Source organism: Typopeltis vanoorti, chromosome 3 (genome assembly GCF_054136105.1).
Source record: "Typopeltis vanoorti isolate ZY-2024b chromosome 3, IOZ_Tvanoo_1.0, whole genome shotgun sequence".
Lineage (NCBI taxonomy): Eukaryota > Metazoa > Arthropoda > Arachnida > Uropygi > Thelyphonidae > Typopeltis > Typopeltis vanoorti.
The window spans coordinates 106,444,677-106,472,281 of record NC_143551.1 but is presented as its reverse complement, the minus strand read 5'-3'; the positions used below and the strand labels follow the sequence as shown (position 1 = coordinate 106,472,281).

The following is a 27,605-nucleotide window of genomic DNA, read 5'->3' as shown; positions in this document are numbered from 1 at the left end:
GTATATTATGGAGCACATTTTCATGCCTTTCAAAGCCCTAAGACATTTAGTTTTTTCTATCATCTGTGTCTTACATCTGGGCTTGCCTGCTGTGCAAGTACTCCAGGAATGTAAATCTATCCTTATATTGTCTGAATGCTGTTGGTATTTCTTTGTCCTCTGCTGTTAATGGCCTTCACATTGTGTAATGCCAATGCAATGTAGTTTCATCAGCAACATAAACTTGGTCTGGACCGAGGAGCTTGTCAGCTGCATGTTTAGCAAATTTGTCTAGATACTCAGCAATTCCTTGTGGTTTGCATACCATTCTATTAGAACAGTTCATGTTCTAATTTAAGTTCTGTACAGAATAACTTAGCCTGCTCTATTAACATTCACTCTGACAAGTCCACTCCATCACCCCAATGCTGTCAAAAACATTTTATTATCATTTCATCATGTACTTGTACCATTTCTGATAGTTGTACTAACACTCATTTGTTTTTTGGAATCACTGTTTGCAAAGAAGTTTGGTATTTCATCCATTTTTTCTCCCTTATATCATATACCATTGATGAATCCATATCATATGTATAATACAATTTCTGCATTGAAATGCCACAGTTAAGTTGTTTTGTCACTTTAATAAATCTTGTATCGACATGGACTTGTGTTTACGCTTAATACCACTACAGCCACCATTGAACCAGCTTAGAAGCCATAGCTAAGGGTAAATATGAGCAAAACAAGCTAAGAATCACTCAAAATCAAGGGATCACTACCAACAGCAAATGTATTTAATTAATCATGCCACATACAGAAGTGCTAGACCATGTATTGCTGGAAAATTAGTGGTGTACCTGTAGTAATGTGGGTGGGCTGCTGAGGATCAGATAATCTGGAAATTGTGAAGATCAAACATGGAACTTTTTTTATTTTTAAACCATTTCAGGCCTCCAACAAGACAAGGGGGTTGGTCTCAAACTAGGTGATGAAATTCATCTCCCACCTAAATACATTCACAAAACACACATACTCATTGTGAAATTTAAATCCAGTGATGGATTTAAATTTGGATATAAATGGACATATTAGCCAATCAATTCAGTCTGGCTGGAACTGGACTGGTGATCATGTTGAAGAAAGAATGGTCCAAAATACCTCACTCATTCAAAATACTTATTTCTTTTAACAGTGTACATGAAGTATATGAGGAAGAAAAGAGTAGTCAATGAGTAGAATGGGTGATCAGAAGGAATGATGAGGATACCTTTTCAGTAAATAATTTTAAGGAAAGATATCACATGCAATTTGTGGGTAAAAGTGGGATCCGACAAAGTCCTAGAACTTAATGGGAGATCTCAAAAAATAATGAGAGTAATAATAATTATTATTTTAAAATATCTGCATACAGTATAAAAAGTTATATTCATAAATAATAAGCAAATAAGCATTAGGTGAACAATGAAAAACAACATACATTGTATTGAAGAGCTGCCTATATTCATCATCTCCCTTATTTTCACTAACTAAGATATCTAACTTGTCAATCAACTCAGATTCCACCTGTTAAAAGAAATCCAATTACTTCATTATTTAGAATTTTATTAGGCAAGCAATTTCTACTATCAGTAAAAAAATTAAATGGGGAGAGAAGAAATTAAAACAGATATTACAATATTATTCCACAAAGAACTAACATGATGTTAATTAAGCATATATGAAGACTAAATTGTGCATCTGTAAGGACCTATCTTTAAATTATATAATATTCTTGGGATAAAACTCCTCAATCACTTGGTGCAAAGCATTGTATGAAGTTGTGAGAGCTGTAAGGCAGTTCAAAGTGGACATATTAGATAATGAAATGTCTCTACATAGTTTTCTGTGAATGATTTACATTACATCCTTAGAAAATTTCTAACTTTTGTCAAAAATGCACTGCAATTTAATTTGTATATGAAATTTATAACACATTTTTTATGTAATATAATTTATTAGCATACTGACAATAAATTTATGTCCACATTTGGATGTAGCCATGAAAATTTTTTCATATACAGGTAAAAAATGTAGTTCATCCTTAGCTTTTGGATACCAGTGTATTTGACTAGTTTCTTCTCGTAATCTGATTTTGCCTTCCTTACCATGCAGTCATCACTTTTCTTGCCTGACTGTTGTACTCTTCATGAGCTTGCTGGTCCTATCTACATTTCTTTTTCTGCAGCTCATTCTTAATGATATTACTCATCCATCTAACTACTACCTGATTAATCCTCTTGATACAATTGAATACTGCTTTCTCTAGATGCCCCCCTTGACTATTCCCGATGCACTATTAGAATCATTCCCTTGTAGGGTTTTATGACATGGCAAAACTTCAAGCTTCTTCCAAAGCATGTCATAATTACCTGCCTTGTAGTTCCCCATCTTTCCCTTCTTGAAGAATATTCCTCACATTTTACAATCTCCCAAGTTGGAAGGCATGTAACTACCTTGGTTATGGGTAGCTCTTCTGATTCTTGACCAAGTCCAATAGTCTTGCACCCCAAGTCCCCTCCATCATATGCTGTCTAAAGTAATTATGTCTCGGTAGGTGTATATAAATTCCATTTCCATTACCATGTGAGATCTTTCTTCCTTCCAATTTATATCTTTATAATTGAAGTCTCCCATAAAATAATCACTCAACCTGCACTCATTGTACTAATCTGCTGATGCATGTCTTCCAGATCATTCCTAACTCCGCCCCCCCCCCCCCCCAGCCTACAGCAGCAGCAACCAACTGAATATCTTCTCTATATCCTCCCTAAAAATACTAAACCCTTCACATTCTATCCATGTAACTACATCACTTGCTATTAGCAAAGTTGCAGTAATTGCTATCACTTTTGGTGAGATTACAATAATCAATGCCAAAAACTCCTCCCTCTTGTTTCTGATACATCTGGAATTAGTATACAGAAACCGTAATATCCCTTTAGGCTCCTAACCTTTACTTCCTGAATTCACTACCCTATTCAATATTTTTTTTTGAGAGACTAGATTCTTCACTTATTGGTCATTTTCAAACACTTGCCTCATGGATGCCTTAATAGATACTTACCTGCATCCACTCTAATTGCTTGAGTTTTCCTGAATTTGTGCTTCAGCAAGCTTAGTGGACAAAGCTCTCTCTAGTCATCTAATACAAAAACTATTTTGATGGGGCTGATCAGCGTCCTTCTTTCAGTCAAACTCAGATAACATTTCCACAAATCTTACTTTATTCCTTCTGCATAACCTGTGTATTGATTTGTTTGCTATGATGAACTTCTCTTTAGTTTGTTTCTATCACAGTATGATAGAAACAAATTCATTTTTGCTTCGTTCAACAACTCCTCCACATTCTCCCTCATAGAATACTTCTCACCTCTCAGCACATTAATTGATGGATGTCAACTAATGTGCTATGTCATCAGGATGCATGACTAATGCATCCTGATGGTATGACTAATATCATTAATTTTTGCACCAGGGAAATACGATTTTGTTATACTTTCATTAAGTACTCCTCTGATCATAGAGTATCCAAACATAATTTTCTCCTTACCTCGTTTTTCTAATTTGTTCACATGATCTCCATTCTGACCTTGGATTACTTGCTTTTTTATCCTCTCAGCTCTGCTAATCTCTTATCATTTCTGCAATTTTTCAATTTTGTTCTCCTGTATATTTACATTGTTACACATTCAATATTAATTCTGACAATAACACTTTCCATTCTACCACTGATACTATCTACTCTACTAACACTTGATTTTATCCTGTCATCCAACTGGCACTCACTCTTGATACAATTAATCTTTACGCAGCACTAATAACAATACAACACATACAATGTGCCACCTAGTGGGCCAAAAAGGACCACAAGAAGGACTGCATTAAGCTATAAATGATCTGTGGATGTATAATATATTAAGTGCTGACAAAATTTACACTATTTTCCATCAGAAAGAGAAAACCTGCTGCTTGTATTAAACACATAGATACTGTGATGTTAACAAGGGAAATATGAAAAGTGCCTTTCACTTACTAAGAAATACAATTTACAATTAATTTAAAGACATGCAATTTTTTTGGGGGGGGGGGGGGAGGGGGGGTTGATCAGGTGTAGTAATCCTGAGAAGCTTGCTTTAAACCATGGATGTCCAATCTTTTGGCTTGCCTGGACCACATTGAGCCACATATAAAATGCATAATATAGTTAATGTATATAAGTAACAAAAATTCCTTTATTTTAAAAAATTTTTTATTATAACATTAAAAAAAAAAAGAGGGCAGCATAAACAAAAGTAGTGAGATATTTGCCTTTGTCTACATGAAGCCAATGGTTCAATGGAAGTGGTTGCAATCGTAGTGAGCTCTCAAGGTTCTCGTCAGACATTTTTGATCTAACTTTACTCTTCGTATGCTTCATTCTTGAAAACAGTTGTTCACAAATGTACATGCTACCAAAAAGTGATGGCAGGAATAAAGCATTATCGAAGGATATTTTTCTCTGGGATATTTTTCTCTGGTCTTATAAAAATCTAGCAAAGAGACATGATAAAATTTTTCTCTGAGTTGAATATCTGATTGCAACTCTATACATTCCGTTTGAAAATTCGAAGGTGATGTATTTATGTCGAATGAAAATGGAGTTGCAAATATACAAAAAAATTGATAATTTTTTCTGAAATCTTGAAACCTATTCTCAAATTCCTGTATCAAAAAGAAAGAAAGAAAGACAGCACATTTTTTTGCATCACATAATAATGTTAAAAGTTTAAGATCTTATGGGGCCACATTACTAACAGTTCAGGACAGCATGCCCCCCCCCCGCAGGTAGGATACCCCCTGCTTTAAACAAATAAGAATTAAAAAAAAAAAAAATTGAAAATTGCATGCTTTTTTTTTTTTAAGTCAGTTTATTAGGGGGACATCTTGTCCATTAGCAAACTTCATGGAAATAGGTGTCTCAAAAAAAATGTATACACACTTCAACAGCTGATAACTCACTTAATTTTCATTATTTTGCAGATTTAACGGATTTGAAATAATGGCTGAAACCAGACTAAGCTTTGAGGAAAGAAAATTTATCGTAAAATGCTACTGGAAGTATGAAAACATAGTGGAAGTGCAAAGACAGTTTAGAAGAGAATTTCAATGAGATCCACCTATGAGACATACTATCACTTGAATTAGGTTAAATTTGAAGAAGATGGAACTGTTCAAAATGTCCATAAGCAATGTTCAGGAAGACCACGAACAGCTACAAGGCCCACAACAGAAGAAAGGTTGATTGAAACGTATAATCAAAGTTCAAGAAAATCTGTGCGACAAGCGTCTCGTGAGATAGGAGTATCAAAATCAAGTGTCCATCGCATGTTGAAGTGCAGTCATTAGAAAAGTTACTTTCCAAGAAGGGTACATGCTCTCAACGAAGATGATCCAGATAGGAGAATGCAGTTTTGTGAGGTACTTGAAAGCCATCGAGATGTGAGGGCCTATCTTGATGAGACTCTACCCAACAGATGGATTGGAAGAAGAGGTTCTGTAGAATACCTCCAACGTTCACCAGACCTCATGCCAATGGACTTCTTCTTATGGGGATTTATCAAGGGTAAGGTTTACACCTCAAAACTGGCAACAGTCGATGACTTGAAAGCAGCAATCAAAATCGTTTGCAATTCCATTGCTGCACGTTATCAGCAGTGCCTGGACCAGGACGGTCATCAGTTTGAACACAGACGTTGAGGGATGAAAAGTACATTTATGAAGTGTACTTTACAATGTGAAAGTTAACTGTATTATAATAAATACCAATTTTATGATCATTCAAAGTGTGTATACATTTTTTTGAGACACAATGTATTTATTATCATCATCATAACGCTAATTATGGATATTGACCATATTGGTCTGTTATGGCCTAACTATCCATTAAATATCCTTTTTTGAGTCCTTGTCTGTCTTCTCTTTTCAGTTGGCTTATATTTTAGTATTTGTTTAGGATATCGGGTGTTGGCCATTTGGTTTACATGTTCTATCCATTTTTGTTTATAATTGTTTAGTTTTTTTCCTATTGATTTTGTTTTTAGTTCTTTTAAAATATCTTCGTTCTTTTTTTTGTCTAATAATGTGTATTTTGCAGTTATAAATCTCATTTCACTTGTTTTTATTCTTTGTTTATCGCCCAAATTTCATTGCCATATAATAATGTGGGCACTGCTAAATTATTGTATATTTTCAAGAATGTTTCTTTTTGTATTATATTTCGATTGAGTGTTCTATTTATCAGGCCTATAATCTGTAAAAATTTTGAAGTTTTTAATTTTATGTCTTTTTCTCCTTCATATGATATTTCAACATCCAAGATAACTGAAAGTATTTATCTGTTCTATTATTGTATATTTATTACTTATATATTTATTTATATATGAAATATTTATTATCATTCATTATTCAAACTGATTTAATTCTTCAAAGCTGTTAAATTTTCTGTTTCTTGAGTTAAAACTCAAGGAACAGAAAATTTCAACTTTCAACTTTATCTTAACCAGGATTTATATAAAGATCTACTAATAATTCTATAATAATTATAAAAATATATATATCAATATGTGTGTTTGTGTGTGTATCAGGGCTCAACAAATATGCTTGTCCACAACCTGCAGAGTGGACAAAATAAAATAATTTTTATTTAATAAGAAGAACTTTCTAAATAAAAACATTTTTAGCTTCAAGAAAACACACTTATAAAATAACAGGTCATTCTGGTAACAAAAATTAATGCAAACAAATTTTATTTTCCAAAAAAATCTATGCTGTTTTTCCAATTCTTATTCATATTCTTATGATTTACTGAATTCTTCTTGGAATGGTTCTCATACAAAAGAAAAAAAATCTCCAAACAACAGTACCAATAATCAGTGTAAAAACTGATTGGTAGATGTAAAAGCAGAGATACAATAGAAAACATATAGTTACTAAAAGGGTTTTTTATTGGATTGCAGACTAAATTTTGTATAGATTTGTATAAATTTGTATATAATTTATACAAATTATACATATTAGAATATGTATAAATTTGTATAAAACTCCGAATGACTTATAGTGAACATATCATAAACAAAAAGGGAGGGGGGAATTCTTGGGCAAGTACATTTTTTGTGATAAGTAGAATTTTGCATAATTTGTCAAGTGCTCTCTCTCTCTCTCTATATATAACTAAATAATAATAATAACTGACAACAAATTACTTCAGCATATTTTTTCACAATGCAATTCCAATAAGTTTCTGTTTTTTACATCTATCAATTGATTCTTCTAACTCATAAACTGTCAATCTATACTCATTAGGAACATTCCATAGAATAACTGAAATCTTCTTAATTCTTTTCACTTTGTCATAAATTAAATTAAAGATGCCAAGAAATTATATTCTTATTTATTATTATTATTTCGGGCAACTCCAGGAGTCCTTAGACTCATCGAGGGAGGTCCTAAACATCATGTCCACACAACTATGCGATTACATTCTCACAGTATCTATCATACCTTGCCTTGAACTCCTTCACTGTCATAGCACCCACAACAGACTCTGGCAGCTTATTCCACTCATTTACCACTCTAAAAGTAAAGAACCCAGCTCTAACACCCCTGCTAACCACACTCTTGCCCAGCTTCCATAGGTGTCCCCTAGTTCTCCCACCACCAGTCCTGATCTCAAAAATATCCTCTGAATTAATCCTATAGAATCCCTTTAGCAATTTGAATGTCTCAATCATATCTCCCCTCCTCCGCCTATCAACTAGTTTCTGCAACCCACAAATCTTCAACCTGTTCTCATATGGTTCATTCCATAGACCTGTTATCATCTTAGTCACTCGCCTCTGGATCCTCTTCACCTCCTCCCAATCAAGAAGGAACCGAGGTGACCAAATCTGGGCACAGTAGTCGAGATGAGGTCTTATCAAGGCTCGGTACAGAGGTACAATAACTTGCTTATCTCTGCTCGTCAAGGTATTTTTCAACAACCAAGTGAGTTGATAAGCTGATTTAGCTACTTTTGCAATGTGCCCCCTAAACTTCATCTCCCTATCCACCAACACTCCCAAGTCTCTGGCCTCATCAATCTCTTGGAGTACAGTTCCACCAATGTGGTATACTGCTGCTAATCTTTTCACCCCAAAATGCATAACCTTACATTTTGTCACATTAAATTGACATCCATTCTCCTTAGCTCAGAACTCCAATCTATCTAAGTCATCCTGCAAGACTTTGACATCTTCTGCATTCACTATTGTCCTACCCAACTTTGCATCATCAGCGAACAAATGAATTGTTCCGCTTAGATCCTTCCCTATATCATTAATGAACAGATTAAATAGCAGTGGTCCAAGAACAGAACCCTGCGGCACACCACTAGTCACAGGCCGTCTTTTGGACTCTACTCCTGAATAAACTACTCTTTGATATCTCTCCATCAACCACCCAGCTATCCATCTCACCAACCCTATATCCATTCCCATATGTTGTAGTTTACGGATTAGCATTACATGTGGTATCCTGTCAAACGCCTTTGCCAGGTCCAGCAGTATCACTGTAAACCCATTTCTCTTATCCAGTTCAGCTGTCACCTTGTTATAAAACTTGAGCAAGTTACTGAAGCATGATCTACCCTTCACAAAGGCATGCTGTCCCCCTGTACAGTATCTCGTTTTCATCAATCCATTCCTGTATTTTTCCCTTGACTACTTTCTCCAAGACCTTGACAACGACTCCTGATATGCTGATCGGTCGGTAATTTGCAACCGTAGTCTTGGATCCTCCTTTATGTAGTGAAACTATTTTCCCCTCTTTCCACACCTTTGGGACTAAACCAGACCTGACACTCAGATTAAACAACATGGTCAAGGGCACTGATAATTCTTTAGCCGCTTCATGCAAGACCCGTGCCGGTATACCATCCAATCCCGCAGATGTGTTCACATTAAGGTTCTGTAATAGACTAGTCACCTCCACTTCATACATCACTATTCCCATATAAACTAATGGTTCCTTCATTTTTTCAATGTCACCACCTGGATGATATGCTTTTGCAAAGTGCGCGCTCAGTAACTCCACTATATCGACTGATTCAGTGACCTCCTTACCATCGTCATTCCTTAAAATCATTTTGCCGTGTACAGTTTTTTCCTTGCTTGCAGCATATTGAAAGAACTGTTTGGGATTCTCTTTTGCTTGCAAAGCTGGTTTCCTTTCATAATCTGCTTTTGCTTTTTTTACCACACTCGTTACCTTTCTGGCCTGCACTTTATACCGTTCGTGTGCCTGCAGGTCACCCCTTTCTTTAAATTCCCTCCACAGTTGTTTCTTTTTTTGCAGCTCAAGCTTAATGGGGTTATTCATCCATTTAACTCCTACTTGTTTTATTATTCGGACCCTAGGTATATAATCAGCCATAACCTCCTGTAAATGCTCCTTGACCACTTCCCATGCTCTATCAACGTCCAGCCCTTGCAGTTGTACATGCCATGGCACTGATTCAAGCAATCTCCTAAGCTTGTCATACTTGCCAGCACGGTAATTCCACATATACCCTGTCTTAATCGAAAATTCCACACCTTTAGCCACACCTCCCAGGTCAAGACCTTATGATCACTCTCACCAATAGGTGGTAACATGGTCATATTCGTTACAGTCAAATTCTCAGATGCTATTACAAGGTCAAGCACTCTCACACCCCTAGTATTTTCAATTACATGCTGTCTCAGATAGTTATCCCTTAATAATTGAATAAAATCCTTTTCCTTCCTCACATGAGTCCTCTCCTCCTTCCAATCAATGTTACCATAGTTGAAATCCCCCATAATAATTATCCTCCTTCCACTCATTTCATCAATTTCCCTATGCATACTATCTCCACCATCTATTCCATCACCTGGTCTATAGCAGCACCCAACTGTATATTTTATTCTGCCAGTCTCAATCTTACACCAAATAGCCTCAAATGAGCTCCTTTCACTATCCTGCGATACAACTTCAATTCTCCTTGGCTGCAGTTCATCAGCTATCGTCAATAATACCCCTCCCCCCATTTTATTCTCTCTGTCCCTCCTAAACACACTATAACCTACACGTTCTATCCCACTAACTACATCATCTTCCGTCAGCCATGTTTCACTAATGCCAATAACCTGTGGCCAGGAAGAGCCAATCAAGGCCAAAAATTCTTCCTTCTTGTTCCTAATACTCCTGGCATTAGTATACATGAAATGCAGTGATCCCTTCGTCCCACCCCTATATTGATGCGTTATTCTAAGTGACCCATTCCCATTTTTTGTCCTTAGTGCTGGCTCGGGTACATTATATACATTCTTACACTCATCTGTCTCATTGATGCCTGCATATCCATCCCCCCCCCCCTCCTTGGTAGTTCTAGTTTCCCTGGTTTTGCACATCCATTTTCACTTCATTCAGCAACACTCTTTCCAGTTTCCGCACACCAAGTCCATTCAAATGCAGGCCATCCATCTTGTATAAGTCCTTTCGCCCTTCAAACTCATTCCACACCACACCGTCTGCATAACCTACGCATAATGTCATTTGCGATTGTGGCCCTCCTTCTAAACTCCTCTCTGTCATACCGCGGCAACAGACTAACCATTCTAACTCTGTCACTCTTTTCTTTCGCTACCTTTAACAATACTTTCAAGTCCTCTCTTATAAAAAATTTATCACCTTTCGATTCATTCGTACCCGCCACAATTATTAATTCTTTCACCCTCTGTTTTTGCACTCTAATACTCTCACTTACATCCTTAAATTTCGCACCCGGTAAGTACGATTTAGTTACAATGCCATCTATCACCCCTCTTAATAACGAGTCACCATACAACACTCTTTCCTTCATTTCAGAAACTCTCTCATTCTTACACTGTTTTTTTACGTTAGCCGAATCACTATGGAAAGAGTTTTGCAGGTGCTCTAATTGCCGCTGCGCATTTTGTATCACTGCGCACAACCTAGCGTTCTCACTTCCTACAAATAATTCCTCATTATTTTTATCATTTAAACCATTTTCTCTCTCTGTATGGTTGCTTTCACTCTTTCTTAGATCACCGCTCTCATTGCCATCTTGTACATCGCAATTCTCTATCAAGCCACTATTTTCACTCACATTCTGGCAATTCTGGCTTTCTTCAACCATAACTATCTCACAACCTGACACATACTTCAACTCCTCACTTTGCTTACACTTTCTGCACATTCTCCCACCACTATCACTTTCAATCCAAATTCCAGCCTCATTTGGGAATGCATACATCCCACACACATCACATTGGACAAACTCTCTCACATTATAGTTTATGAACAATGGCATCGTATTTTTGGACGCCATTATCTTACGTCGCATTGGCGCCATATTCAAATCTATGAAACGTAACGTTATATACTAAATTAAATAACGGAATTCACACCAAAATCCCACAGCAGACACAACAAGCTACCAAAATTAGGCAATATTACGTTATGATTTTAACCTATATTCTAATTTTTACTCAAAATTGTACTTAGCTTTCGGGAGCTCTCTGAAAACACGACCATCCATCTGGTCCAATTTAACCCTTTATTAAAGTGCAAGTAAATAAAGTTTGCCCCTGAAGTATCTTCAAGAGTAGGCTACTTGTATATAAAAGCTAATGAATTCACATTTCACTTTTCTATCTCATAATGCAAAGCACACATCCTTTTGGATATGTACAATGCTATGCTTTATGGAAAGGGTTACGCCCAAATCAATTTCAACCTCTGAGGACCTCTGAGTGATTTATAAGATCACTCTAAATCTTAACCAGTGACCCAAAAGATCACTTCTGAACTCATCAAATCCTCATTGTTGGCTTTACTCAGTTGCAGGAAAAAAAACCTACCATCAAGCAGAACTGCTCTACTCCCCAGAATCAAGCCAAAAGGCAAACATTATTAAAACATGATTAGCTGGAGCCAGATCCAGAAGAGAAACCAAAGTTGAAGTAATGCAGAAGAAGTCATATATTTCCCATATACAAGTAGTGAAAAGGTATAACTCCTTATTATTAAAATACTCTGGATTAGAGCTAGTTGTTGAAATCCCCCCCCAGGCATATTTCCCAAGGAATACAATATACAGGCATTTAAATCAAATGTAAACAAGTTTCTCCTTTTGCAACCCACCACCCATATACGGTATTGACATACTATAGGTTGACCAGTCAACCTCCTGTAAATGGGCCCAACATAAAAAAAAAAAAGTAAAACTTTCAACAACTAACTCTAATCCAGAGTATTTTAATAATAAGGCATCACACCTTTTCACTATTTTTATATGGGAACTATATGATTTCTGCATTACTTCAACTTTGGTTTCTCTTCTGGGTGTGGCTCACATTGATGATGGGTTTGCTTTCTTCCTGATCTCTGTTTGGTGGTGGGTTTTTTGCCTGTCACCGAGTGGAGCAACTGTTGAGTTTCCTGTCTTGGAGTGATTCAGGTCACTGACAGTGATTCTTTAGAGTCAGTGAGATTTAGAGTGATCTTGAAGATCACTCAGAGTTTTTTGAAAGTATCCATGCATTTTAACATACCTCAATAAGGTCAAAACTGGTGTGGGTACTGGCCTTTCAAGGATGTGTGATTTGCATTAAGATACTAAGGCAATTAATGTGAAGTCATTGGCTTGTACATACAAGTAGCCCAGTTGTAAAAATGCTTCATGTGCAAACATTATTTGCTTGCACTTGGATAAAGGATTAAACAAGAATATAATTTCTTGGCATCTTTAAGTGCAATCTTGATTGCTCACCTCTGGATCCTCTCCACTACTTCCTTGTCCTGATGGAATCTAGGCTGCCAGATTTACTCATGGTAATGGCTATGTCAAAGCCTTAAAAAGAGAAATAATAACTTCCTTACCTCTGTTTTTCCCTGTATATTTTTCAACAATTAGGTAATCTAATGAGCTATTGTGGATTATTTTGCAATATACCCTCTGAACTTCAAGTCCTTCACTACTGCCCTCAAATTTTTAACCTTCCTTTTACACCAGTTCTGCAATATAGTATTCATAATCTTTTCATTGCAAAGCAATAACGTCACACTTGGCAGCATTAAAATGGAAACTATTATCCTTTGCTCCTAGTGTCCATCTATTGAACTCATCCTGAAAAATATTATCTTTATTAATTATTGCTCTACCCAGCTTTGCAAGATTAGAAAACAACTCGATATTATCCCTTCATTCATTTCCAATATCATTAACATACAAGTTCAACAGCAGCAGTTCTGGGATACATTGTTAGCCATTCTGCTTTTGCATATTATCAGTTGCTATCTCCTCCAACTGATCAAATTTATGTAACAAAGTCCTTCATGTGATATCCCAGCAAAAGCCTTCATAAAAAATAGTAGAGTATTATTAAAAAGCTATTTCTTTCATCTAAGTCAACTGCTACTTGATTAAACAAGTGAGCAAATTAGTAAGGAAAGAGACCTAGTCTTGTCAAAATGTGCTTCCCTCTATAGAATATGATATACTCATCCATGCCACTTTTAACTATCAATAACAAAATGTACAATTTGCTACCTCTGTCTTCGGGTCTCCTTTATGAAATGCAACTATTTTGTCCTCTTTTCACTCCTGTGACACCACACCAGAGTGACATAAATTAAACACGGTCAGAGGTATTACCAATTCCTTTGCACATTTTAACAATACTCTTCTTCTTCTTCTCTTCCACTCTCATGGCAGGATGAGTTCCTCAAAGATGAATTTTTGCCATTTCTTTCTGTCTACTGTCTTTTTATGAAGTTCTATTATGGAGTTTAAGTGGGCGATTTCTTTAATATTGTCAATCCATTTCTTTCTTGGTCTTGTCCTTGCTGGGTTGTCCTTCAATTCTACCATTTAATAATATGTTTCGTAGTCTTTCTGGGTTCATTCTTGAAACATGTCAAACCAGCTTAGTTGGCTCTTTTTTAGTGTGGTAATTATTGTTTCTTTAAAGTTAAGTTCTTCTCTGACTTCTTCATTTCTTTTTATTTCTGTCCAGTTTGTTCTATTGATTTTTCTTAGGCATTTCATTTCAAAAGCATTGAGTTTATCCGTTTCTTTTTTTCTTAACATCCAGCATTCTGAGCCATAGAGTACTGTGGGAATTATCATTGTTTTATATATCTTTAACTTGAGTTCATTGCTTAATCTTTTACTGTTCCATATTTTTTGTAGTCTGCCCATTGTTATCCATCCATTATTGATTCTGTGTTTGATGGTTTCGAAATAGTCTAGATCCTCAGTGATCATTGATCCAAGGTAATTGAACTGCTTTACTTGTTCTATATTGTTGTTTCCTATTTTGATTTGGATTGCTTCCCTTTTTCTTCCTATTACCATTAGCAGTGGAGGCTCGTGGCTTGAAATTGTGGGGGTGCTGCAACTTTTGAAATATACATACACACTGTAAGTACAGTGTATACGTGTTTGGATAAAATATCAAAATTATGGTAAAAATTTTAAAAAAAAATTAAACGTGAAAAAAATATTATTTATTATCGATAAAATTATACAGTTTGGTATAATTTAAAATTGCTTAAAAATAAAATATATTCTTCTTGTTTTGTTTCATGAAAAAATATTGTTTATTATCGATAAAATTATACAGTTTAGTATAATTCAAAATTACTTAAAAATTACTATAACAAATGTTATGTCTTTAATTGTAATGTCCAAATATTTAAAGAGATGGAGTAAACACGATAAGCAATACGAACACTCTACTACTGGCACAAACTGCATATAAAGAACAGTGGAACTGCGCGATGGACAGTGCAACGTTACGCTAATAGCTCGCATCTCACTATGATGTGCATATGCTTGTGCGAGTAGCAATATGACACTGTGGAAAACACAGTGCTGCTAGTGTCCTTCGCCCTCCTAAGTGCTACAAGATAGATTTTTATTATTTTTTTTATAAAATAGGAGAATTGTATAGGATTGTTGATGATAAAATTAAATATTACAAGCAAATATAAATAAATTAATAAATATATTTATATATCAAGAAAACTTGGGGGGGGGGGTGCCGCTGCAGTTCCGCAGTGCCTATGCACGAGTCGCCCCTGACCATTAGTTTTGTTTTACTAAAATTGATTTTCATATCATATTTGTTACTTGTTTGATGCAGCTTGGTCAGGATATTTTCTAATTTTTCTTGGCTGTCTGTAGTGATAACTATGTCATCAGCATACTTCAAAGGTGTTATACTTCTTCCATTTACAGTTATGCCTTCACACATCTGTAGTACTTTGTTTACTACTTCTTTTAGGTGCAGGTTGAATAAATATGGTGACAATGGACAGCCTTGCATAACTCAATTAAAAGATTAATTGCTATTTGATCTGTTTATGTTTTTGTAATTCACTATTGCTTGTGTTTCTGAATAGTAATTCTTGATACAATTTAATAGGTATTTGTAGAACCCTCTGTTTTCTAGATTTTTAATGAGTTTGCTTCTGTTTATGTAAAAAGCTTGTTCGAAATTGATAAAACAGTAGTAGAGTTTTTTATTTTTGTCTCTGATGAGATATGCTAATCTATTTAATGTGAAAATTGATCTATTGTACTTCTGCTATTTCTAAATCCCATTTGCTCTTCTTGCATCTTTCTTCTTCAAAACTCTGTTTTGAAGAATCCTGATGAATATTTTATCACAATGGCTTAGAAGGGTGATAGGTCTATAGTTGTGCAGGATCTCACATCTCTTTTTTTTGTGGATGGGTATGATCTGACCTGTTCTCCATTCTGTTGGTAAATTTCCTTCCTTTAGTATTTTGTTGAACAGTTTCCTTAGGTAATTTATTATCCCCCTCCCCTTTTTTCCCCCAAAGTTTTTTTTTTTGGATGTTATCTATGCCTGGTTGTTTATCACTTTTCATTTGTTTGATTGCTCTATGTATTTCTTCATTTAGGATGTCTTTTGTGTCAGAAGTTTTCTTCTGGGTTGAAGGCATCTTGATCTATGTTTACTTCAGCTGCGATTATTTCTTTAAAATGATTAGTCCATATTTCTTTTATTGTTTCACTGCTACTTGTGGATCCACCCTTTTTCAATATTGAAACTGGGTTGGGTTAGTATGTTCTAGTTATCTCTTTAACTATTTCATAAATGGTCTTGGAGTCATGTTTTTTTGTATGCTTCTTCACACATTCTTGCTTTTCTAAATGTGATGTTTGCTAATCTGCATTTTTTATCTATTTTTTTCAGATTTTTATATAATATTCTATTTTTTTCATTTTCTTCTTTTGAGAGGTTAGTTTTGGATATTTTTTTTCTCCTATAAGTCCAAAATCTCTGGTGTAGGCGCGGCCTACACCAGAGATTTTTATTTGCTCTTGTCTGGTAACCCAGGTGTTTTGTTGCTGTTTCTTTAATAATTTCTTTATCTTTTTTACCAAGACTTTGAAAATGTATTTAAAGACAGATTATTTAATTTTTCTTTCAATGTTCTTTGATAGTTAGATCTGGTCAAGCTATCTTTGAGTTTTGACATGTCTATTTTCTTTTGTTTTTGGTGATTTATTGTCTTTCTTTTGAAGCTGATTTTTAGTTTGGATGATAGTAGTTCATGGTCTGTATCCATGTCAATCTTTTTTAATGTTTTGACATTTTTCCATTTCCTATTAACGATTATATAGTCTATACAGTTTTTGATTTCATTGTTTGGTGATGTCCACGTGTATTTGTGTTGTGGCCTGTGGAAGAATAAGGTATTTGTGATTTATTTGCAAAAATCAATCAAGTCCTCTCCATCTCATTCATCTCTCCATGACTAAATTTTCCCATTACTTCTGCTTTATCTTCAGAGTACTGACTGATCATTGCATTCAAATCTCCCATAATAATCAGGATATCTCTTGTACTTGTTCGCCTGATTTCTTCTTGCAGTTGTTCAAGAAATTGGCTATATTCCTCCCCTTCATGTGATAGGTCTGGGGCATAAACTTCTATTATTTTTATATATATATATTCCTTTTTCTTTTGCTTTGAATCTTACTGAGATGATTCTAGAGGAAATTGGTCTTACAGCAACTATTGAGTTTAGGAGCCATTTTTTAATGATTAGTGTTACCCCTTCTCTGTGATGAGTATCTTTCCTTCCTGAGTAAAATACGCTTACGTTATGTCGATTTTTCCCTCACCTGTCCAGTGGTTCTCTGCAACTCCCACTATTTGCCATTTAAACAGTTCAAGTTCTCTATCAGTTTTAATTTGCCAGGTTTGTACAACGTTCTGATGTTGATGGTTGAAATATTATATATACAGTTTACGTTCCACATTGCTGTCTTCTGGCCTACTCTATGTGGGCTTGAGTTAGGAGCGTTGCCTATCCTGTATGCAATAGCATTATTTCTGCTTCTAAGTGCTGGCTGATTCATCTTTAAAAATTTTATAGCAATGGCTTAGAAGAGTGATAGATCTACAGTTAGTGCAGGATCTGACATCTCCTTTTTTGTGGATGGGTATGATCTGGCCTTCTCCATTCTGCAGGTAAATTTCTTTCTTTAGTATTTTGTTGAACAGTTCCCTTAGGTAATTTATTATGCTTTCTCCCCCTTTTTCTAGAATAATACACAAGGGAATATTCCTTCCAATCCCATAGCAATTATTCACATTAAGATAACAATGCAAATTTTGCAATATTCAGCATCAAAACTTTTTTTTTCACAAAGTGTTTAATTTATTTTCTTCACATCCACTCACACATTGCTAACAGTAATGCAAATTGATATATCAACTTTACCTGTTTGAAGTTTCCTCTGCTCCTCTGTTCACAATCCATCATATCAAAGAAGATGGGTAGTGTGGCTTTACGAAGTTCTACCTCTGGTACAAGAGTCACTTCCAGAAATGGTCCAACCATTGCAGGAATGAAGTTGATTTTGTGTTGTCCTAGATATCAGATAAGAATAATTACTATAAACACAAAGAAAACAAAAATTCTTTCCCTTTTTATGAAGAGTTAGGATAATAAACATATAAATAATACATTAGGGTAGGAAATTTGGCAATCAAATATAATAATAAAAACTGATATCTTATAGGCTTGCACTATCTTGCTAGAGATGACCGTGCTAGTGCTTCTGCCTGGTATCTCCGCTTGGGCCTGGCTGCCACTGAAGAGACCTCAATAAAGGTCGAAACTAGTCTGGGTAGTGGCCCTTCCCTTAATGCATAACATTAGACATTTCCGCAAGGAGATGTGTTTTGCATTATGGGAGATACTGAGAAAGGAGTGTTGGTAACTTACTCCACCTTTGCAACGAGTTGCCCTGGTGTTGTACCACCTTATCCCAGTCCTGAAGATACTTTCAGGTGCAAACTTTGTTTGCTCACACTTAGATAAAGGATTAAACTAAATTTATTAAGTCTAGCTGACCATGCCTTGGATACCTTGCACAAGATCAGATGTAATAAAACCATAATGCTTCATCACAGCAAATACAAAGTTGAAAAACTCTTTTTTAGAATCAGATTAAAAGCCATTCTAATCTTAATAAATATGGTTGAGTTAAACTTTTTAAGATTTGGGAAACTTTAATTCTTAGAACTCCGACCCACAGCAACCATAAGACTTTAGGCTTTGAATAGTCTAATTTCTTCAATTTATTGCTTTGTGTGTGTTATTATAATTTTAATATTGTATTCTTGAAGAAGTCTCTGTGACAGTGACAAAATATCAGAATGATTAAACCTGCTATTGAACTATTTCGCGTTGTGCTGTATTCATTATATTAAATTTTAGTATGAGTATATATAAATGCAATTTATATATATATATATATATATATATATATATATATATATATATAAATTGTGTCAGTTTAATGCAGCAAAATGTAAAGTCTTGAAGTCAGGGATACATTGATGGGACACTGCATACTCTAAGGGAGGAGTGAAACTGGAGGAAGTAGGGGAGACAAGAGAACCAGGGATGATGATTGACAGAAAACTGAAATTCAGGGAGCATATTGCAAAGGTGATATGAGGGTAACACAGAGGATTGCTGCAATACTGAGAAGGACGCTGACCTACAGAGATAACAGAGTTATCATTCCATTGTATAAGACTCTGATCAGACCACACTTAGACTATTGTTCTCAAATTTGGTCCCCAGGATTTGAAGGGGATAAATTAACTGTGGAAAGGGTACAGAGGCGGATAACAAAAATGGTTTCAGGATTGTACAATGTTAGTTATGAGGATTGGTTGAGGGAATGTGGACTGCAGAGTTTGGTGGATAGAAGGAGGATATAATTGAGACTGTTAAACTGTTGAGAGGCAGTTATAGGGTTGACACTGGGGAGTTCTTTCACTTAGTAGAACAGTGGGAAGGAGCGATAACAAAAGAAAGATGTGAGCAAGAGGGTGAAGAGTGGTTTCTTTGCATGGAGGGTGGTTGAACCGTGGAATGCATTACCTGATAGAGTGGTGAGAGCAAGAACGGTCAATGAGTCATATGATAGACTGCGTTTCCTATAAAGGTCCTCCCACAATGAGTCTCTTAACTCCATGGAGGCCTGAATAATAATAATATATTGTCTTTTATATACAGTGGATTCTGGTTAATTGAGACACATTAGGACTAGAACAGTCTCAATTAAGAGGCTGCCCCAATTATGCAAAATTTTATGGAAAAAGCTAAAATATCACAAAAGTTAAAAATGTTTAAAATCAATCAAACTTTCGGTATACTTTTGTTAACCGCGTTTTTTTTTTTTAAATCGAGACATTCACATATGTGTCGGCATCCTTTAATTATACACAGGTATCCATCAAAGAAGCATATTTTCCCTGACAATTATTTTGGAGATATTTATTGAGTGCACCCTCTCTAAACTGCAACTGAATAAAATCAGTACACAGGTATCTAATTCAGATAAAGGACTTTCTTCATTGCTGTCTTGCATAAAGTAGTGTTGTAATTAAGCAATAAATTTCCTAGCTTTCTGGTTAGTCACTTCACTTGCTCAGGTTCAGGTATGTCATCCTCGTTACTTTCCTTGTCTTCTAGGGTCTTTGGCTGTTTTGTTCCAATTTGTTCAACAATTTCATCCTCACAATATTCATTTTCATTGTAACATTGAAGACTATTGTCAATGCTTAAAAACTCTTCATATTTTTTGTTGTGTTGCAGTTCCAAAATGATTTCATTTTAAGTGTCAGTCATAGCTGGCATTTCCTAGTCTGAATTCTTAAAACCACAATGAGTAAAGCAGTTTGAATAGATTTGCAGCTTATCTCTCACCAACTATCTGAAACAAATTGTACTGTCTGTAAAATGGTAACCTCGCTGATTTCTGTGGCCATTGAAGACGACGTCAGTAGATTTTCTTCAACTGTTTCAGGATGTAGTGTACCAACCTTCCGTGATATAATGTCTTCCATGTTTTTATGATTCCCATGTCCAGTAGCTGTACTAGGGATATGAAGCTAGCAGGAAGAAATTCAAGTTGAATGTTTTTCAAACAATCTAAGTGAGGGTGTGCCACACAGTTGTCCAGAAGAGGTAGAATTTTTCTTGAATTTCATTGCAATTCTGCATCCCGACTCATTAGCCATTTCTGAAAAATAAGAGAAGTCATCCCTGCATTTTTGTTGGAATGCAGAATTGAGAACTTACAAACTCTCCATTCTAGCCCTTTAAAGCATCGAGGCTTGCCGCTTTTTCCAATAACCAAAAGCTTCTGTTTGTCACTTCCCCGACATGTTACGGCAGCACAACATGGTAATGTGATCCATTGTTCTTTGAACCTGACAGCCCTACAAGTTTATAGCTCAGAGAGCCATTTGGTTTAGCATGGTAAAACAGACCTGTTTCATCAGTATCGGAGATTTCGTTAGGACTAAATTTATGCAGCAGTTCAGTTTAGTTGATTTACACTGTTCAGTGCTCACAGTATTAGCACTGTCCTTCTCACCATGTGCTTTCTTTAATTTTATTTCATGTCTGGTTTTCCATTGCAATAACCAACCATCTGTAGCTTTGAAGATCACATGGCCCAGCATTTCAGCTAACTCTTCTGATTTGTTTTTTAACATTTGACCATTAATGCATGCCTCGTTCAGTTAAAATAGAGAACCATTGATTGAGAGCCTTTTCAACATCTAGATCTGTGTCCTCTCACTTCTGTTTTTGGGATTTTTCCCTGTTGTCTATCATGCGGTACTCATTCTTCTCACGATTTGTCCTGCTGGCCTAACATAAGTGCGACTGTAGATTTTAGAACACTGATTATCTATGCCAGCTGAAGATGACTGGTGTTAGACAGTTGGCTTTTTATTTTGTCAAGTAACGATTTTATTTACTAACGTTAAATCTTTCCATTGTGTCTTGACAGAGGCTTTATAAAAACAAAAAATTAACTTGCGACACTGTTTGTTCCACTTTTTACTAAAAAAATTAACGCAGACCTGTTTTAATCAAAAGCACACTACCTAACAGTCGCTGTAAGTATAATCATTATATTGTCAAAATGCACTCGACTTCTCTAATTTTTAACCCAGCTGACTGACAGCAACACTCTATGCAATTCACTACATGTGCACCATCTACAGCCACTGTCCTGATAAAGCGGCAAAGTGGCACAAATAAGAGAAGCAACCTGGGGTTATATTTTCAATTTGTTTCCGTTCAATATTTGTCCTAAATAAACAGCTGCTCCAATTTATCAAATTAACTGGAATCTACTGTATTTCATTACACATATATTTATAGCTTACTTATATATAGGCAGCCAACCTCTGTGTAATGTTGTATTTCTACAACACAGTTTTGCTATAACACAGAGAATTATGGCCATTCCTGCACAAAAGAATTGCAGCAATCCCTGCATAATACAGTATTTATATATAAGATGGTTTCACTCGAACACACTAGAGAACTTCAGATAACTTCACATAACATGGTATTTTTGAGCTTTTGTGAGGAAAATCCTGGTATGTATAGTTATTCAACATATCCTTTTTTTTTTTTTTTTTTTTGCAAATTCCTGCTACTGACTCACCTAGCCATTATACACAAATCCAGAGAGCTTACGGGAAGGCACTAGTTGTCTTATCAACTTACCTTATGAAACTTTCATAGTTTCTACATTCGGCTTTGAAATAATGCTGAATCTAATATCCAATTTGCTTATGTAAATAATATATATATATACACACACACACACATACACATGCACAAATGGGGGGGGGGGTTGAAAAGTTCCGATAAACACCTAGAACAAAAATTATATTAAAGCAACTGATATAACTACAAGTAAGAACAGACGAGGATATATGAATATAAGTTACCATCACAACTCTGCTACTAGTATGTTTTTTATGTGGTTATCGCAGTTGCTTTAATATAATTGTTGTTCTAGATCAGGGGTCTCCAAACTAAGGCCCGCGATATGATTTTATCCGGCCCGCCAATTGGACTAATTTTTCAATAAGAATCCGCAAAAAAAAAAACACACGGGGTGTTGATAGATTTCAAATGCATTAATTAAAATTGTGTTCAAAATATATTCCTGAGTAGCAAAAAGTAACCGTAATCCAAGTTACAGTCTTTCTGACTGTAAAAGGTCAGTTAAAATGGACTAACAAAGAAAAAAAATTTAAAAGAATTCAAAATAAAAAAGTTACATCCGAATAAACTTTTTTATTAACAAAAAAAATTTATGTCGCACGAAATAAGAACACTTAAAAAATTCAGTAAAAACGCAGTTAAAATGAACTAACAAGCAAAAAACGAAATAAAAACAAAATTTCCCGATCTGTATTCGCTGACAAAAAACTCAAACTTAAACAAATGTTTCCCGAACGGGAAAAAAATTAATTTGGCTATTTCAAAAAAAAAAAGTATCAGTGGGTAGAAATTGTTGAATAAGTTTAAGAGAAGATATGACAACTGGTGCAGATGATCCATGGCCTCCTCTGGAGGTCTCTAATAATAATAATAAATCTTCTGAATACTTATCAACATGCTGCTACAGTAAACTGCCTAATGAAATAAAGTCTGTAACCTCAGAATATGCTTTAGCAAAAGATTGAGACACTACTTCATGGGATTAAATAATGCTGACTTATGATAAACATATATTATAAGAAATTACTATAATTATTATATGTCTTAAGCATATGCTGTCCATCCCAAATGTCCTGATTGTGGGAGGGGACAACAGAGAAGTATGCAAATACCTGCATGGGTATGGTATGATAAGAATTATTTGGGCCCTGAGCCACTACAGTAGCCATGAAGGACTTGTAGGAATCCTGAAAATCTGGCTAACTTTGGCATAGATGAAATCCTGATAGAGGGAAACAGCCCTTATCAGTATTGGCTTAAGGCTGAAGACAAATGATGTCAGAAAGGCTCATTTCCAGAAACTTATAGGGATGATCAGAATGATCGTAATGGTTATAATACTGCAAGATTGAAGGGATTAGAACCTCACCATCTTCTCTTTCAACTGCACATTGTGGATCACAGCTTGATGAGTTTAGTTATATATAAATGCACAACTTCAGCACTCCCTACAATGGATTGTGCTATATATAACTATAGGGAAGAAGATGTTGAAAATGAGCACTGTAGGATGAACTAACTCCAACATCTTTGCTCATGAAGGTGATGTCTGAAAGCCATCGGGACAGTCATCATTTGATCAAGTTCATCTGTAAACCACAAACAGGCTCTTACAAACAGCTACTTGGAATATCAGGACATCATATCAAATTGGGAAATTTGACAATTTAATGGATGCTAAATATGAATATGGTTATAATGGGAGTAAGTGAAACAGGATGGAGAGGATATAGAAAAACTGAAAGGGATAATTTTACCTATATTCAGGAAGTAAAGAACACACACAAGAAATGTTGGAATCATAACGAAAAAAGGAATTTCCAAAAGTATGCTTGGATATTGGCCTGTGGTGACAGAATCATACTCATTAGACTTGCAGGAAAACTTTTTTGGTATAGGTATTCTCTAGGTATACGGTTCTACTGACAGACATTGTGATGATGAGGTTAAAGAGTTTTATGAGGAGGTACAAAAGGATATAAAACAAATAAGGAAAGGTTATATACTGATTGTTATGAGAGAAAAATGTAAAAGTTGGAGCCAAAGGAGGAGGAGTGTCACCAGTTATCTGAAACTTTAGACTTGATGACAGAGGTGTGAGGCTGAGTCTTATGAGCAAAATAATATGATAACAATGAATATCTTCTTTCAAACCAAAAAGATGATTACATACCTGGAAAAGCCAAGATGTTGAAATAAGAAACTAGATTGATTGTGTCCTATCCTATTCCCTCAGCCATATGACTGGTGAGTAGCTATATGCTACCATACTAGGGAGATGATTATGAGCAACAGGAAACTGTTGCCTCCTTGCCATAGTATATTTTACGACTGCAATTGTGTGTGTTTGCGGGACAGGTTTACCTGTTTTGAGGGATAAAAATCTGAGTTACTGGAAGAAACCCCCCCCCCACCTCCATATGAGACATTAACTCACCTTTTGTCGAAAGACACCAGATAGAGGTTCCTCAGGTCACTGATGGGAATCAAGACCAGGTTTTTCCGACCAAAGGGATTCGTCTATACTGACTGAGCTAAGCAGGCTGCATTAATTGTATAATGATTAGAAAAAGATTTCAAAATAATATTGTGCAAACAAAAACATACTCAAGAGTAGATATAGATTCAGTCTATATTCCAGTTGTTTCAAAATCAAAAGCAAGACTAAAAAAACACTTAAGGGTAGAAAAAAAAATGTACCTAGATTCCAGTTACATAAAATATGACTCAATTAAAAATAATTATAATATCCCCAAGATGACTCAAAATAGAAGAAAATTATGGATGAATGTCAAGTAAACCTGTTCAACAAAGACAAACAAAAAATAAACCAGAATATTAATCTTCATATAATAACGGAAGCATACAAAGAGGCCAGAGAAACATGGCTTAATAATAAATGCAAGGAAATATAAGATCTAGAAATAATACGACAAACTTTAGCGATTCGCCAAGAAATAAGATAAGTGTCTTATTTCTTGGTGAATATATTTATATTTATATATAAATATATATATATATAAATACATGTAAAAATTTATTACCTTGGGTATGTTAAAGATACCAAGCAATTTTATAAGCTAGGTTTTAATCCTTTTTCCCAATTAAGCAAACAGACAAGTAAGTCAAGTTTGCGCCTGCACGTAGTGCAAGTCTGAGGCAACTCGTGGTAAAGGTGGAGTAAGATCCAATCACTTTCCTTAGTATTTACCCCTAATGCAAAGCAAATCCCTTTGCAGAGATGTATGATGCTATGCATTAAAGGCAAGGGTCACTACCCAGACTGGTTTCAACCTTTATTGAGGTTGAAACCTTATGTTCAGGTTTCTCCCACTCATGAGAAGCATGAACATAAGGTAAAAACTCAGTTGGTAACAACCATTGATCTTGTATCAAGGTTTTGGAGAAGAGGGGATTGAGAGAGGCCACATATTACTTAAAACATTCTAGACATGTTCAATATGATTAAGGTCAGGAGACCTGGCGCTGGCCAGTCCATACAAACAATAGTCTCTTCTTGAAGATGTTGGTTCACAAGCTTAGCTTGATGAGGAAGAGCATTATCATCTTGAAGGATAAATGACTCCTCTGTTACACCTGCATACAGATGAACATAAGGGTAGAGAATCTCATGTTTTGTTTTTGTAGTAACTGTATCAACTACATTTATATTTTTCTAGTAACCAGAATATGGTTATAGCCCTTGGCTGCACATATTGTACAATGCCTTCTAGTCTATTTCCTTCTCTGTTCTTTACTCTTAAGTTTTTTCTTTAACATATCAACCTCTACTACTTGAACAGTAATTGCATTATATTTTATTTATAATATGTGTAATATCATTTTTTTTACTATCTTCTATTATCACTCGTATTACTATAATACACAGACCAGCCACTGAATTAGAAACCTTTATGCAGTATACGTAAACATCACTTATGCAGCATATATGCAAAATACTTTGTCACATGCATCACCACATGCTCCAGGCAACTATTTAAGAATACTGATGGTCAGTAATCATCAATAGTGTTGATCACAATGGAAACAACAACGGATTATCCCGAGTTCAATAAAGGGCTCATTGTGAGTACCCACCAGTTAGAGCGAAGAGTTTGGAAACAACAGAGCTGACTTTTTCTCAAAAGGTGAGATACCCAGGTGTTTAATCAGTGGAAAAATAACCTACATTGCTATGTTATGTTCTTGGGTTAAACAGACGTAAACTGTGGTCCTAAGAGAGACCATCAGGAATGACACTGCCATCATCTGAGAAAGCTTGTATGGACAAACAGAACTTCCTATGTGCAGCAATTGACTGAAACATTTGATGAAGGCTGTTCCCAACCCATATATCACCAAACTATGTGCAGGGAATTGAAGAGAATCAGTATTGGCAGTTGTATGCCTATAAAGAAAGAACTGATTTCTACAAAGAACTGGAAAATTCACCAACAGTGGTATCAAGAATGCCATGACTGGATGCTAGAAGACTGAAGAAAAAGTCACCTAGTCCAACAAGTCAAGGTACACTTTTTCTCTACCAACAGTAGGCAGAGAGTTCATCGAGAGTCCCATGAAGCAATAAAAGTATGTTTGTTTGTTTTTTTTAATGTTGCTCACAACCATGAACCTATAGTACACTTTGTACTGTACATGGGCTAAGAATCTTTTTTCTATTTTTTATCAATTTTATATATATTTTTTTGTATTAAATCCCCCCCCCCCCAAATAAAAGAAAGTTTTATAAAGCAATTTTCAAGCCAGTTTATAGCTTCTATTATATTACATATCTTGTATAATGCCCTCAAAAGCATGTATCGAATAGTCCAATAAAACATGGCCAATAGTTTGAGAGTGTTAACCGGTCACAGGCAGGAGAATCAGTCCATTTCCATTTATATAGATGGTGTATACATCTACCATGACCAATTCTAATGTGGTTAAAGGTTGTCCAAAAATGACATGGTAGTAATCCAGGTACTTTAGAAGAAGGGACCTCCTAACCTATTAATTCCTTGGCTGTTCTCCAACTAGAATTTCTTGATTTTAGTCACCTTGTGGGGGGATTTTGTATGTCTTTGTGGATAGTTAGGTTAACATTGTTGGTTAAATTTGTCCATAATTTAACAAGAGCTGCTTTTCTGCATAAATTAGGAGGTGCAATGTTGCTGATGATAGGGAGCCAATAATTTGGTGTAGATCTTATAGTTCCTGTTATTATTCTCATTGTTTGATTAAGTTGGACGTCCACCTTAGAAGTATGAACACTGTTGAGTCATACTGGGGAGCAGTACTCTGCAGTTGAATAAACCAAGGCCAAAGCTGACAGACATAAGGCTTCAGCACCTGCACCCCCAAGTTGAACCAGCCAGCTTCTGAATTATGTTATTATGAGTTTTTATTTTCTGAGCTACTTTCACTAGGTG

The 27,605-nt window shown here is 35.4% G+C and overlaps 1 protein-coding gene across 2 annotated transcripts in view; it reads right to left on the bottom strand.

Annotated features, from left to right (window-relative positions):
- spg (dedicator of cytokinesis spg) overlaps positions 1 to 27,605 on the bottom strand; it is an 869,351-nt gene that overhangs the window by 256,655 nt on the left and 585,091 nt on the right. For both annotated transcript variants that reach the window (XM_090390789.1, XM_090390790.1), the window contains 2 exons: positions 17,845 to 17,993; positions 1,460 to 1,545 (listed from right to left, as the gene is read on the bottom strand). In XM_090390789.1, coding sequence (XP_090246915.1) covers positions 1,460 to 1,545; positions 17,845 to 17,993 — 235 coding nt within the window. The remainder of the gene's footprint in view (positions 1 to 1,459; positions 1,546 to 17,844; positions 17,994 to 27,605) is intronic.